A 16,503-nucleotide genomic window follows, 5' to 3' on the forward strand; every position below is an offset into this window, starting at 1 on the left:
TGATTGTTATTTCTGCAGGCAGTCAACGAAGTCCAAGTTATCTATGAGAAAGCTTATGAAAACTACATCAGTGATCAAAGCAAAAACAAAACACTCATCAGATTTCATGATGCAGTGAGTAATATGAATTCAGAAATTGTGCTCACCAATGTTGCTTTTAGATGATTTCAGAATACTATGATTTGACAATGAATCCAGTGATTCAGTTTGCATAATGTTTGTCTTTCTCCTTCTGGAATTTTTATTCTTATTTAAATCAAGCTAGATTCTATGTGGTACCTGATTTCTCAGTCATTTCTGTGATTTCTTAATTTACTATAATGGTCAGCAATCTCTCCAGACCTTGGTAAACACATTTTTCTAAATCTTCCTAAATATGGACATTTCCTCTGGAAGACTTTGGTAAAGCCCTGAAGTTTCATTAAGTCACATGTGATATCTTGAAAACACTGCAGGCATCATTACCGGGAAGGCATAATAAGAATCCTGGCATAGAGGCTGTATGCATTTATTATACTCATCCTGACAGTTAAGGTAGCATGTATAAAACTATTTCTACCACCGTTCCTTAAAAAAAACTTTATTATAATTCTCTTGGTTTTCGCAAGACTATCTGTACCAATATAGTCTGTTTTACTCATGACAATGGTGAGATAATGTTGTGCCACATATATTTCTGACATCATTTGCTAAGTTTACTTTTTCCTTAGCAGGATGTAGATCAATGTTTCCCAAAGCGTGATCTGTTGCTCACGGTTCTTAGAAAGGAAAAGGAAACCCAAATGCTTACTCTCTTTTGCCTCTGTGCTGGATAAAGTCTCCCAAAAACTTTCCTCTGAAGTTTCTACCCAGAGTGTTGCTAAGCATTAAAAATTTACTTCACCACGTGCAATAGTCTATTCTCCGTGGTGCATGTGTGTAAATAATTTCTTTTTTTAAAAAAATGCCACAAACAAACAACACTGCAATGAATTTGCTTCCAGATCTAAGTTTGCTGAGCTTGCCTTTGGAGTTGAGCTGTCTCCCTTATTACAAAAGGGCTTAATTTTTATCCATATTATTACCATACGGTTACTGAACACCAGGCACATATGCACATACCTATATGAGAACCAGTGTAGTAGTTCTGTTAATTCAAACAAGGTTAAAGGTGGAATACTAGCCAGACTGAGGCAACTCTAATATCCATAACCATACAGACCAGTCAAGTTTGAATGGAAGATGATTCCTTTGTATCTATAAATTGGATTGGAATTATTAATTCATGTTATACTTTGCAATAAGTATACACTTTGAATAATATAATTGTGATAAGCGTATTTTGGATTTTTCTGAATCATCTGAAAATGATTATTTTGGGAAGATTTGTAATATCTTATCTCTCTCCCTCCAGCTTCAATGTTGTGGGAAAGACAGTGACGCTCAAGTAAAACCCACCTGTCCAAAAGATATTGTGTCGTCTAAAGTAAGTGCCTCTATTCTGTCATGTCATCCTCTGTCATGTCATCCTGATAGGGAAGTCAAAAATAACCTGGAAATGGGGTGAGACATGTTGGGAATATCATCTCCAGAGGCAGAGGAGATGACCTGGACAGGAGCCATTTGGCACCAAAAGTAGGATGCCAGCAAGATGATTTGTAAGCAATTTGTTTGCTTTGCCAATTATAGACACATGCATATATCTGAAGAAGACTGCAAAATAAAGCAAGCAGTATTTATTGCAGCCAATTGCTTCTCCCACCCTTCCAATTTGCTTGTAACCTCCTGGGTTGTCAGAACTGGTCATTGCCGTTTCCTGGTCTTGCTAAAATGAAAAATAAGAGCAAAATTTTTTAAAAATTTATTTGTCATGCCATGGCAAGTAGCAGTGTGGATGAATTATCCTCATCCAGTTCATAATGCAGAAAAAAAGGTTAATGTCCCCAGTGTAATCATATGTATAGTTTGCTGTTTATTTTTTTTAAAAAAGAAAATAATTACCTACATTCTATTGTTTGGTTAATATGTACCATGTATAGATAGTCCTTATGATTACAACTGAGCTCAACATTTCTGTTAATAAGTGTGACAGTTGTTAAGTGAGTTTTGATCCAATTTACAACCTTTCCTGCCACAATTGTTAAGTGAATCACTGCAGTTGTTAAATTGGGTAACACAATTGTTAAGTGAGTCTGGCTTCCCTATTGACTTTGCTTGTCAGAAGGCCACAAAAGGTGATACATGACCCCAATACACTGCAGCAGTCATAAATATGAGTCAGTTGCCAAGTGTCTGAATTTTGATCACATGACAATGGGGATGCTGCAAAGTGTGAAAAATGGTCAAAAGTCACTTTTTACAGAGTCATAGTAACTTCAATTGTCACTGAACAAACTGTTGTAAATTAAGCACTACCTGTACATGCAAGGATGTCTACATTATTCATGCAACTTGCAGGATTAACAGATTATGTTGGTTCCCTCACTCTTACTGAGTAGCTTCATGAGAGGTTTAGTTTAATCTGATTTCTTCTCCTGAGCCAAAATTTCCTGGTGACCTTCTCTTAGAAAGTACTTAGAGCTGGGTCCAAATAGAATTATATGGCAGACCTAACCAAATGAACTTAATTTTGGTTGTGTGAACTTTCATAGCTAATTCAAACAAAATAAACTAGACAAATACATAGTTGACAGTCTAATTTTATTTTCAATGAAAATAGAATTACATTATATGATTGTCATGGATAATGTATGCTATATAGTTCAGTTTCTCTTTACTGATTTTCCTGCCTGCAAATATAAGCTTAACCATGCATGCCACACACCACTTTGTGATACAGTGCAATTCTGTATTCCAGTATTTTTATTCATAGACTGACTCTATGTGTAGACCTGGAAAATTGCACTGCATAACTAGAGAGGCACAAATCCAGGGAAAGAAGAGAATGAAGTCGCAGGCATCTGCATGGGAGGCAAAAGAGGAAGCTTGCATCAAAAACATAAGAGGCATACTTTGTATCATGACATTCTGCAGATGCCTGTGTATACTATTTCAGTGAATCAAGGCTGCTTTCAATGAGCAGGAAGGATGTTCTAGCATCTCTTAGGATCAGAGAAAAGAGCTGAAAACAGGAAAAGGAGATAATAAGGTGCTAGATTTAAAAAAATCTGCCACAGGTAGAGGTGGTTGTTGAGAATTCATATTAATAAATTTAGGAAAGGATTTAAGACTTTAATGTCTTTCATGTTTTGAACAGAACTGTATGACTGAAATAGAGACTCTCGTTAATTCAAATCTTCATTTACTTGGCATTGTTGGGATTACAATTGCTGGAATCACAGTAAGTAATTATCTGATTGTATAGACTATTGTTGTCATCATCAACAACACTGTATTTACACAAACCTGAAATCTTTCCAAAACACTGAAATTATAGCAGATTACTAAAGAGAACTGAGAATCACTGTAAGTCTCCCTTGTATGGACCTCATCTGGCATGCTGATTGCGGGAATTCTGGGAGATGAAGTCCATACATCTGAGATTTGAAAAATTTGCTCTAAAAGCAATGCAAGATGTAAGATTCCTTGACCATTATAGTCATAATACTATCACTGAATTATGACTATGTGGCCAAACAACAAACTCTCCAACACATCGTGTCAGAGTGCCAAAACAGAACCTATAATGAGACTGTTAATTTTCTGGCTGTGACTAAAAAAGCAAAAAAGTATATCAGTAATCTAGATATAATATTTTAGATCTTTTTTATATTTTGTATTTTATCCCTTGTGTTTTGATCGAATTGTGATGTGAATGTGCCATATAATTAATAAATAAATGCAATCCTGATCCTTCTCTGTAAATGGCATGTTTTAGGTGAAAAATATGGATGTTAATTGCTTCCACACAACCAAGAACAGGATCTTGGAAGTAAAAGGACTTTCTTCAAATTTTAATGATCCATATTTATATTACTTCATTACATTATTTCATGTATTTCATCATATTTATATGGCCGCTCACCACACTCACACTCTTGGTGGTATACAAAAAACCCTAAAAACAATATAAACAAACAAGTTTTATTTATTATTTTTACTTTTAAATTATAAAAGACACAACACTAAAAATAAAAAATATATATTTTAACTTCTTTTAGCTATTTAATTTAAAATAAACGGTCATCTATGTACCTATTTACATCTACATCTATCTATGTAGGTAGGTTCTGGGATAGGGACCTTAGATCAGGCATTAAAGCAAAATCTCTGGTAGCACTGATGATGTTACCTAGTTTGGTAATGAAACATCTGCAACAAAACAAGTAAACTCACAGAGCACCAAGAGCCTCCAGAGTTTCATTTGCCAGTCAGAATAATTCACATAGACCTGGCTGGGAACATAATACTAATAAAATAGAATCAGGTAGATACCTGGATGATAAGCATTTTAATGTTAGTAGCTCGGGTTGGTAGTTGGGCATTCGTTTGATCTCTGAGCTTGGCGATTTGGCTGCAAACGTTTCATCTCCATTTGGGGGGAGGACATCTTCAGTGCACTCTGAATTGTGCTTGTCTCTCAGAGCACTGGCCTGGTTTGAAGACTATGGCCCAGCAACAACAACCAGCCAATCAACTAGCTCAAAACCAGACCATGACTCAGAAACATCTGGACAAATAGCACCCACACCAATTTACATCACACAAAAAGGTATGTAAAGGTCAGTGCTCTGACAGACGAGCATAGTTCAAAGCGCACTGAAGATGCCACCCCCCAAATGGAGACGAAACATTTGCAGACAAATCGCCAAGCTCAGACATCAAACCAACAGCCCAAATATCTGGACATTTGGGGGTTTTTCCTGAAAAATAAGGAGAAAAAAACTTATAAAATACTTGTAGTATCATACTGTGATCTTGAACAGAGATTAATTCCCAAGAATAACCACTCACATTCTCTGAAACTTTGCTCATATGTGACAAATGTTGCATTTTTTAAGTTTAAAATAATGCTCTCATCTTTCAGATCTTTGGCATGGTCTTCAGCATGGTCCTTTGTTGTGCTATCCGAAATACAAGAGACATGCTTTAGAAGGTTTCCTGTATCATGTAACTTTGAACCCAGGACTGAAAGAAAAGCTGCAATACAATTCTGAAGAAGTGCTTGCCCACTCAACTTAACAACTGTAATCTATTTTAATTAGAAGTTAATCAACTGACAGAAAAGAGGGGTGTATGATGAGTTTCAAGAGCTTCCTGTGATTGCATTTAAATTTTTTAAAGAATTAAGATATGAGCAATAAAATAGGCTAACAATTCCTTTTCAAGGCGATCAGTGGTATCTAAAACTAAAACTTATTTGAAGTATGACTTTGCACAAGTATGGAGGAATAGGCCCTGTATGTACGTATGTGTGCTTGTTTTGGTGCTGATGCACTTATAGCTGTATATACAGTTCCTTTTATTGTATGTATGTTTTGTGAGTATCTTTATCTGCATGCATATTTCTGCAATATGTATATTATGCATGCACATGTGTGTATAGCCACACACACACTTGGGTACTTTTCCTGGTAAAAGGTTTTTCAAAATGGGGTCCTCTTTACTAATCATTTTTGGAGAAGCAAATTTCTTTAGGGAAATGAGTACTCTGTCTTATCTTCTTTCAGTCTTTGGAATATGCCATTTAAGATAATGTCAGGCAGGAAAGACTAGGACTACATATGAAGTTGCAATTAAAGTGATTTATTACTACTCTTGCCTATGCAAGTAATCTACTCAAGTAATGGGTAGCACTGTTTTGACTTTAGATAATGGTCAAAGGAAGTCAAGAAGGGGGACTTAGTCCAGTTGTGGGTATGTAGAGATTCTAGGCTGATTCCTCTTTTGACTCTGGCTCCAGGTTCTGCCACTTCTCCTATGGATAACTATATTTAAAGAATGTGTTCTGCATCTTGGTAGCTCTCCCCTTGGAAGAGTGTGTGTATTTATATATTTACTTATATGCAGAATTATTTATGTGATAGAGATTGATGGGGAATTATCTGACCTTTTTAAAGAAAAGTAGAACAAAAACCAAGAGGTAGTACCAAACCAGCAGAGATCAGTTAAAGTACCAAACTAGCAGAGATCTGCTAAATCCCAAACTTTTATTGGGACCAAGATATCCTGTCCAGTCATGTTTTTATATAGGGTCTATTTAAAACATGACCAGATACCTTGATCAGGAACTTACTTTCACTCAAAAAACTATTCCTTGCTTGGGTTATTTTTTCCAAATGTTTTTTCGTATCTATTGTCCTAATTATTTTTAATATGGACCAGAAAACCTTACCGTAGCATAATCTAAAATTGATGCCCAAACTATTTTATATGTTTACTATGATGATTACGCAATGCACACCATATCCTTTCATGCCACTGCAACATATCCCTTAAAGTATGTTGATACAAAATCAATTCCTGTTCACTGGGACTTACCCTTTCATTAATACCCTTAGGAATGCAGCTCAGTTATTTGCCACAGAGACTATAATAACCATAATGCTGTTTGCAACCTTTTATTTGTTATAACAATTGAATGCTGGTTTACACAATAGGGAACATACCTAATATAAAAATAATATTTATTATTATTTTTATGTTTCAATCCAAGTTAGCCATGTGCTTTCATTGAAATCAATACTTCTCAACCTTGGGTAAAAATTAACTCAATTTGTGTATGCATATTTGTGTGTTTAAAAGAAATGTTCTTAAAATAACATGTCTATCCACAAATACGCAAGGCAGTTGTATGGCATTTTGAAGCTCAAAGCAAACTTCAAAAGCATTAGACAAGTACTTCACATCAGGATTAGGTGTATAGGAGAATATAGACAGTTCCTGAAGACCATGAACAAATGTTCAGCATTACATTACAGGAATTGTCATTAATGATTGTCAAGAATAATAACTAATAATGGTGACAGTTATGCAACCATCCCAGACACAGAATTCATACTAAGCTTCACTCTAGTTGTTTGAACTGTGGGCACTAATACAATTGGAAAGAAGCAGAAAGCTTATATTGAAAGATAAGAAACTCTACATGTTTAATTTTTTCCTAAATCCTGTATCTAAACAAATTATATCAGACAAATTAATCTTCATAGTTCAGTCTTTTGCTTTATCTATGTTCTCAGATTGGTAGAAATCAGTGCAGCCAATCAGTGCTCCAAGAAAAGCTATTTGTTCCTGCCAGAAATATTTACAGCACATGCCAAAATCAGTCATAAAATTAAAACCCTGTCCTTAGTGTTCTGGCTATAGAGCTAAAATTAAAACATTGAGAGGTGAGCAGGTGTACTTTAATACACTCTGTTTTTTTATCTCTGAAAATCTAATTGCTGCATGTTATTTTAACTACATCAAACTTTTATCTAGTCATGGCATGGCTATCTAAAACTGGATAAATGTAGAAATGATACAATGCTCTTAAAATACCTCAAGGCTGTTTATAGCTTATAACTGTGCTTTGTCTTGTTTATATTAATTTCTACTAAATTATATATTAAAAATAATTTGGTAAAATTAAGCTAGCAAGAGGCAAATCATTGTGGTGCAGTCTTAATATACTGTACTACAATCAGTGGGGTTCTACCAGTGACTTAAATGGAAAGTGCATTGTGAGAACTTTTAAATGTCCCTTTCCTGACAAGCTATAATTTTAAGAATCAGAACTCAAGCAATAATTCAGTCTTTCCGTCTCTTTTTATTTAGTTGTTTATCTTTTAACTAGAAACAGGCCATCTTAAACAATGTGTTAGGAAATTTTCAATTGTTAATAAAACACCCTCTTATGTGTTTCATGCACATTTTTCATCAAAATATATTCAAAGCATATTTGATTTCAGGGGAAACCTTTCATATTGGGGTCTTCATCTGAAATTCAGTGTGCCGAGAACTCTACTTAGGCATCAGGAGGGGCATCCAGCAATAAATGCTCTGCTCCATCCAGTTGTCCCAACTCTACCCTGAATTAAGGGATTACAGGGTTTTAAAAAGGGAGTTACTCAAGTGTGTGTGTGTGTATGTGTGTCGAAGAGAGAAAGGGGTAAGTGCCCCAAGTTGTGTGAGTTATTCCCTGTTTTTTTCTCAGTCTTTTATACGCCATCTCTCCAACAAATTTCAATTAACTCTATTGCTTAGTCCAGATAGGTTATTTGCACCCATTAGAAAATAACTCAAGAGATAGGGGATATACCTAAGGAAAGCTATCAAATGCCTAATTCACAACTGCCCTTGAGACCAGTTGGATGCTGGCATTTTCCTGAAGTCCATATAATGGAGAAGATATTACTAGCGGTCTGAGAACCTACAGTAAATGAACTGCCTGGTTACTTAGGAAGCAGTTTCATCAGTTCTGGAGTAATTCCTATCAGAAATTTATGTTCAACAGAAACAGAAATAAGTATGTAATAATTTTTAACTTTAGAAAGGTCATTGGTATTAACTATCATAAAATTAAGAGTCTGGAATCAATTTCTGCTAACTTTCTGTTTTGAAAATGATTTCTTGGAATTTTTATTCCAGAATAAAAAGAAAGCAGAAGGACTGAAAATTGATTTCCCCGTGAAATTAGTTTTTCTTTTAAAATACAGGTAGTCCTAGTCTTACAACAGTTCATTTAGTGACTGTTCAAAGTTACAACGGCACTGAAAAGAGTGACATGACCATTTTCACACTTATGACTGTTGTGGCATCTCCAGGTACATGTGATCAAAATTCAGATGTTTGGACACTGGTTCATATTTATGACAGTTGCAGTGTCCCAGGGTCATGTGTTTTTTGTGACCTTCTGATAAGCAAAGTCAATGGGGAAACCAGATTAACAACTGCAATGATTCACTTAACAACTGTGGCAAGAAATGTCATAAAATGGGGCAAATTCACTTAACAAATGCTTCACTTAGGAACAGAAATTTTGGGTTCACTTGTGGTCATAAGTCATGGACTACCTGCAAAATATCCTTAAGAATTGACATCTCTTTCATTATTATGCCAGCCATTCTCAAATTGGACCAGAAGCAATCTAAAACCAACCTAGAAAGGGAAACAGGATGTGAAACACTGGAAAAATTTCTGAGTCTCCATAGAGATCGCCCTGTCCTACAATCCTCAGCTCTGCTTTGTTCCTGCCTCTTCTATTTGCCCTCCTGTGTTTCATGCAGACTCAGGGCTTATTCAGCTGGATCGCACATCAGCATAGGGCAATGTTGTTGCCCTGTTTCCTGTTCTACATTCTAGCTTTAGAAGTCTTTGGGAAGCTGCGTCAGGACAGTCCATGTAACTGGCATGGATAATTTTGGGAAATTCTTTGAGAAAGACTTTGAAAAATCTTCTGTGTTCCAAATTTTCCACATCAGGAGCAGAAGACAAATTCTATTTAATCTGTACTCCTGTTTTTCATTTTTGATTGTTTTTCTCTTCTCATTTGGGTTTTAGAAGAGCTGGGTGAGCTGTTGCTGTAAATACCGGCGAAGTGTAGTTTTATTCTGGTAGCTGCATTTTTTATGCTGGGAAACTCTGAGCTTGCTTGTTTTCTTGCAGATGTTTCATTACCTGAACTAGGTAACATCACCAGTGCTAGTGATGGCACGGATTATGTTACCTTGTTCAAATAAGAAAATGTCTGCAAGAAAACAAGCAAGGTCAGAGAGCACCAAGGACCCCTCATGTCAACCCTGAGCTACAAATATTCTCCTTTATTATGCTGGGAAAGTACACCAACTCCCTGTACTAGCCCCCAAATAGTATCAATGAACAAGTACCAGGTCATAAATGGTTCCAAATTGTCTGCTGGTGACCATTTGTGATTTTTATGAAATGGCTGTCCTTTATAGACCTCAGACCTCCTTGCTAAACAATGCTGATAAATAAGCTGTGGCTTAAACACCAGGACGAGAAGGCAGGGAGGTGAATATGATAGCTATGACAATGGATTGGAAAACACATGCACTGTCTGGTAATGGAAAAACAGGAGACCTTCCTCCATACACATATGCCATTGCTTTAAAAAAATGTATGAGTGTTGGCAAATTTTGTTGTTGCACTCATTAGAGAAACCAATCTCGCTTCCAAAAAGTTATCTATTATTGCTTGGCTGCTTCTTTATCTTTTAAGTGCCTTTTGAAGAACAGGACAAAATACCAATTCTATAAATAGAATTTTGAAATTAAAATCAAACATGAAGCTTAGTGAAGTGAGTTTCCATCTCCTTGCTTGCATAGCACTGTCTTTGTTTTTATGAGTATAATTGTTAACATTTGTCTTAAGATCATCTACTCCTAAAAATAATAAAAAAATATGTGTTTGGATGCAGATTGGAATTAAATATATTCTTTCTCTGTCAAAAAATCTTACCAGTGCCTTTAAAAACACCATGGCTCTATTCTCCTGATCTTACAATTTCCAGTGTCATTTTGGTGGGTAGTCCCTTACACTGAATTACATCTCTGAAACATCATATCTTGAATGTTGGAAAGGGTTAATTCTTGGACTACATTTTTCTATAGCATATAAATTATGTGTATGGCATATACATTTTCTAAGTTGTTTCACTTAAGAGGAAAGAAGTCAGGTGGGCTAAGAACGACCCAAAGCCATGCTAACTAGCCCACGTCTTCTCTTCCAAGTTTATATGATACAGTATAAGATATTCCTGATGACTCACTACTGCGGCACATGGATGCCATTTTAATTTTTGTGAAGTACAAACCCTTTGAACTGTGCTACTACTTCACTGACTGAAATTTGACATCTTCCTTTTTTTCTCAACTGTGTTAAGGAATACAGTCTTTCTGTATCCTAACAAATTATCATTATAAATATACTAGAGGCAACAGTTTCAGAAAGATGTGGAGGTTGTAGGATTAGATTCTCCCAAAGGTCTTCAGGAAAAAAAGCATTTATTATACCTACACTATAGATATATAGGCTACCTCAGCACTATGACACTGCAAATGTATAAAGCAGTGCCTTATTATAGGAGAAGGAGCAAATAAATTGAGCCTTTAAAAAGCACTTATTAAACCTTCTTTTGAACAGCAGCTCATCCTAGTTTTGTTCTTTAGAAAGCCATGGGCACATTATGCATCTAATAGATGCTCTGTCCTGCTTAATACAAATTCTCAGTAACTCTGGGAATTATTATTCTGAATTTTAGACCTTTCACTGCCTTTAGGGAGTACTGGATTATATCTGCTGGAGAACTGGGATTGCATTTCTCACAGCAATTATGCATGGATCGAGCAAGGCCAGAAAGATCCAGCATCTGAAGATAGCTGTATACTTACTCTGCAGATTCCCTTTGTGGAATCCATTATTTTATTTAAGAATACATTACTTTCTATTGCAGTAGTTGTACATAACTAGTATTTTCATTCCTTGAAATGTGTATTTTAGAATTTGTGCAAAAGACTTCATTAATTCTCCAAATGTTGATACAAGTGTAAATAAACATACTCCTCCTTTCTGATGTTTCTGCTATCTAGCAACATCATGCATCAAGCTGTTTTCATGGGAGACTAAGCATCTTTCCCATGTAATCATTGTAAATGTTATTATCAATTGATGTCATTGAAACTTACTCTGTTTTCTTAATGCATTTTATCACTGTTTCTCTACTGAAGTTGATGCAGAAATCTAATAAAAATAATCTGAATGAAATGTAATGAGTGGGGGGTATTTGTTAGTTTACTTTACAATAAGTACACCAGTACACTTCCAAAAAGACTGGCAATCATTTTTCATATATATTGTTTGGTATCAATCTGTCCACCTATTAAGATCATAAATAATGATTCTTTTATCTTGCCTTGCTTATAAGAAGACAGAAAATTCTGTTTGCTGCTATCTACAATACTATTAAAAACTACTAGGTTAATCAAAAGAAGACAATGAACCTTTTCTACAACTTTATAATTATAGAATGCCTTGTAAAATGGAGCTTGGTAGACAACCCAACTACTAATTTTAAGGTACCCTTAAATATTCTATTCAAATTGTGTAGAAAACAACACCCCTAACTCAAGGCAAACTACTGTATATAAACAGCAAACCCCACTCCCTTCTAGCACTGAAGACATTGAGGGTGAAGGCTTGTTCTCTGAGCTTGTGTGTTGGTTTCCGAATGTTTCGTTAACAGGCTAGGTAACAACTTCAGTGGAGTTTAGGGAATGTCAGTGTTCTGTTTATAAGGGCTTCAGGTGTGGATGTGTCAAGTGATGGGTCAGTTATGAGTCATTAGTGAGAGGCTTGTGATGGGTCTTGTGATGGAGAGGTTACATCAGGTCAGGGTCAATGGGAGATAAACTGGTGGCAGGGGGATGGGTCAGGTGTGAGTTAGGTATGTGACACTGACATCCCCTAAACTTCGCAGATGTTACCAAGCCTGGTAATGAAACATCCAAAAACCAACCCACAAGCTTGGAGAACAAACCGTCACCCTCATCCTACAGCTGAGCTACAGATATTCGCCACTGTTGCATTGAAGAAATTACCAAGTTTGATAATGAAACATCTGCAAGCAAACAACCAAGATTATAAAGCACCAAGGACTCCACAGTTCGACTCCTGAGCTAAATATATTATTTGTTTGTTTGTTTGTTTGTTTAGCAAATTTATTTACCACTTGTCTCATGGTTTGACTCTGAGAGGCTTACATCAAAATAAAACAAGCATTCAATGATTATAAATATAAAAATGGATTGAAATTACAAAAATTAAAACAAGCTAAAAAAACAAGGGTTTGGAGGAAAGAGGTGGGGCACCTTCTCTGTCAGTGTACCAACTACCTCTAGTCAGGGACCCCATGCCAATCAGCATAACCAGGTTTTTAGGTTTTTCCTACATTCTAAAATGGGTGGGGCGGATTTCAGCAAGATGGTCCAAAGGACAGGAGCCATGGCATAGAAGGCTTTTCTCATGGATCCCACCAGCTGAAATTCCTTGGCTAATGGGATCCACAGTCAGCCTCTTCTGTCAACACGAGTGGGGTGCACCAATCCCATTCAGGAAAGACGATTCCACAGATATCCTGGACCCATGCCATAAAGGACTTTAAAGGTAATAACCAATACCTTGAATTGTACTCAGAAGATTGGTAGCCAATGCAACATGTGTCACCCTAGGGGCCTCCAAAACTGTCTGCACCACTGCATTTTGGACTAATTGTACCTTCCAAATGTTCTTCAAGGGTAGCCCCATGTAGAATGTATTGCAATAATGCAAGCAGAAAATAATCAGAATGTGAGTGACTGAACACAGATCCACACAATCTAAAAAAGGATACAGTAGGTGCACCATACAAAGTTGTACGAAGGCTTTCCTAGCCACAACTGCCAAAAAATCTTTGAGCAGGAGTCCTACAAGAAACCCCAAGTTCCACACCAGGTCTGTCTGAGGTAGTGTCACCCCAACCAGAACTAAAAATAGATCCCGAGGCTCCGCATATCCACGGTCACTTTTATTGGTATAGCTAGATTTCCCTTAATGTGTATCCTATTCCACAGTTCACAGTGGAACCAAAAATATACACCCAATCCTCAACTAGCAGAAACTAGTTGAATATATCAGGTATTGATGAAAACTAGTTGCTGAAATTGGGCTGTTTGAAATTAATAACCTACTTGAGTATATCATTACTCACAGATGGGTCTTTAATCTTCTGTGTCAGTTTCTGCTCTTTCCTCATCTGACACTATCTTATATCTCCTTGCTCTGCCTGGGCTTTTTGGCTGGAAGTCAAATGTTAGTATTTTTAATTTTTGTAGTGTTCTAGATAAATATTGGCTTCAATATTGAGTTTGTTATGAATACAATTTTTAAAAAGCTACATTCAAAGGATTTGTTTTCCTTAGAGATTGTAATGTTACAAAAATCACAGTGTATAATGTAAAGATATATTTTGTTTAGATTGTATTTTTCCCCCACAAATATGTTACTTCATGCATCTTTTGTCATTTTACATCTTTGTATATTTTCTGTTTCCATACTGATATTACAGTATGTCTTAAAATGAAAGATAATACAACTATTAAAGCAGGGAAGCACAACCATTTTTGACTGGGGATCTCGCTTCTACTCCTCTGCCCCACTGGGCATGACCAGTGCCATAATGAAATCACAGCAGTGGGCAGGGATAATGATTTCCATTTGGAAAGAGTTTAAAGGATGGAATTTATGGATTTATTTTAACCTTGCTAATATTTGTAATATTTTAAGCTTTGCTGATAGTGAAGGCTCTGAGGGTTATAAATGGGAATCTGGGGCAGCAGGTTACCTGTTCCAGTTAAAGCCCGAGGATCCCTACTACGAAGAAAAGTAGTATTTCTCTGAAAAACAAAATTATAACAAGTTGCCTATATGAAGGCTTAATCTGAATGATTCATAACATTTGGGGGCTGAGCCATTCATTATATGGCAAGTGGTGGTAGTGGCAAAGAACAGACAAGAGTTTACCTGTCTCAAGTTGTAGAAATTTCCAATAGCACAGCAGACTTTTAAAAAAAACCAATTACCAAGATTCTAATTAACTTGGTTTGATTACACAAGGTCTTTATTTAACTTGCTTACTTTATGTATTTATTAAACTTTAAGCACACGGTCTTGCACAACAGCAAAATTTACAACCACGTGACAGCTTCTGAATATACAGCTTTGGGAGGGAGGATTTAAATATCTTCACCACACTTGCCAATGTGATGTGATGCTAGGGTGTGATGACTTGAGAAGAAGGCAGCTTTTTCCATACTATTGTTTTTCCATCCAGTGGTAGAAAATGAGTTGGAACTTTTAGCATAACCCAGCCATCAGTGAGGCAATAGAAACCATAAAGTCTGTGTCTCAGAATGAGAACGTGTTGAATATCATAAACATTCCAAAATCTATGTGCCTGGTTTTTTTGTCAATAAAATTATGAAAACTTACAATAAAATTACCACCTCATGATGGAAAATAAGTTTTTGCAGACATTCAGTATCTCACAATGAAGAAATTAATAAAAATTCCAACAGCAATGTGCAGTCAGTGCTTTTATTAGACCAAAATCATAGTACCAAGTAAATCTACACAGGTTTTGACGTCAATAATATACTTACCTCCCATTCCCCCCCCCCGCGCGCAAGCCATTCAATCTCAAAAGCTGGAATAAAAGTATTGATAATGAATTTGTAGCCTATTGTATAAGACTTGCTGAGTCGATCGACTGCTTTTCAGGACTTAAACTCTCATCGGCTCTAACCAAATGGTTAGTGACCAAAAATCATGAAACGTATGATTCAACGTATCTGGGGAGTGAGGGAACGACTGAGTAAAAGGAAGAACTACACGGGAGTAAAATCTGTGTTTACAGAGCTTTACTCTTAAGTAAATTTGAGCGCTTGCAACTGACACTGCCGGGTGGAGAACGAAAGAAAAAAAACACACGATTATTCAGCGATAATGCAGCCAACAGGCTGGAGTACTGAGATGACCGTGGGGCTTAAACAAAAGGAAAAGTTGCAAGGAATTTTTTTGTTGTAAAGCAGCCCTGCCTAATAGCCAAAAAGACCTTCCAAAGAACTGACACTTGGAAAAGATAGGAAAGGGTAGAGAGTGAGTCGAAACATAGAACGTCTTCTCATTGGATGAGCTGTAATTGCTGCGGCCAATCGCGACGCGCCTTTGTTGTGGTGTGGGGAGGAGAGAACCCACTGGCCGCTTTTTTTAATCCCATGATCAAATAAGATGCAGCCCGGCAGCCGGTGAGTAAATGGGCGCGGGAAGGGAAAGGAATCCTTGTCCGTCACCTGACCCGAGGAGACCGAGTTGGAATGGGATCTCCTTTTTCACGGGCGCCTGTACGATCACATTTCATTTCCATTACGTTTTTTTTTGTCTCGCAACCCCTCCCAAGTCGACACTAGCATGCAAGGAAAATCGCGTTTAGGGGTATGAAAGCTTTCTTGCATTAGAAAAGCCGGAATAGATTTTTTAGGAATGGAGTGAAATATTTCTTAAAACGTACCAAAAGAGGCTTAGCTGGGAAAGCTGCATCTCTGACTTCTGTATCTGTCATTCTGTGGTGAAGTAGATGCTTAAACAGATTTTTTTAAAAAAATCAGAAAAAAGTATTTGCTGGTGGAGGGCTGTTTCTATAGGAAAAGTGCAAACATTGCTCCTTGGCCCCCGTTCGGAAGGCTGCATTTTTCTGACGGGTTGACAGCAAGAGAAGAAGAAAAAATTGTCATTGGGAAATATGATGGACTGGTGTCATCTGCCATTTGCAGTTGGGTGCTTTGTGACCCAATGACAATTGGATATTTTTCCTCCCGTTCCCCCAGGTTTCCCACCCCTTCAGCCAGCGAGGCTTTCAGAAAGGGACAATTGCTAGTATAATAACAATAGAATAAGGTATTTCTAATAATGAAGCAGCATTTCAACCTTGTTCATAATCTACAGGTGCTGGATCAAAGGACCCGCTTTCAGAGCAGTCCCTACTTCAGT

At 36.7% G+C, this 16,503-nt stretch overlaps 1 protein-coding gene across 1 annotated transcript in view; it reads left to right on the forward strand.

Annotated features, from left to right (window-relative positions):
* TSPAN2 (tetraspanin 2) overlaps positions 1–5,311 on the forward strand; it is a 48,737-nt gene extending 43,426 nt beyond the window's left edge. The window contains exons 5-8 of the mRNA XM_081324109.1: positions 19–114; positions 1,394–1,465; positions 3,236–3,319; positions 5,006–5,311. Coding sequence (XP_081180235.1) covers positions 19–114; positions 1,394–1,465; positions 3,236–3,319; positions 5,006–5,071 — 318 coding nt within the window. The 3' untranslated portion in view covers positions 5,072–5,311. The remainder of the gene's footprint in view (positions 1–18; positions 115–1,393; positions 1,466–3,235; positions 3,320–5,005) is intronic.
* Positions 5,312–16,503: the final 11,192 nt, after the last annotated feature.

Source organism: Vipera berus, assembly GCF_964194415.1.
Source record: "Vipera berus genome assembly, chromosome: 3".
Taxonomy (NCBI): Eukaryota; Metazoa; Chordata; class Lepidosauria; order Squamata; family Viperidae; genus Vipera; species Vipera berus.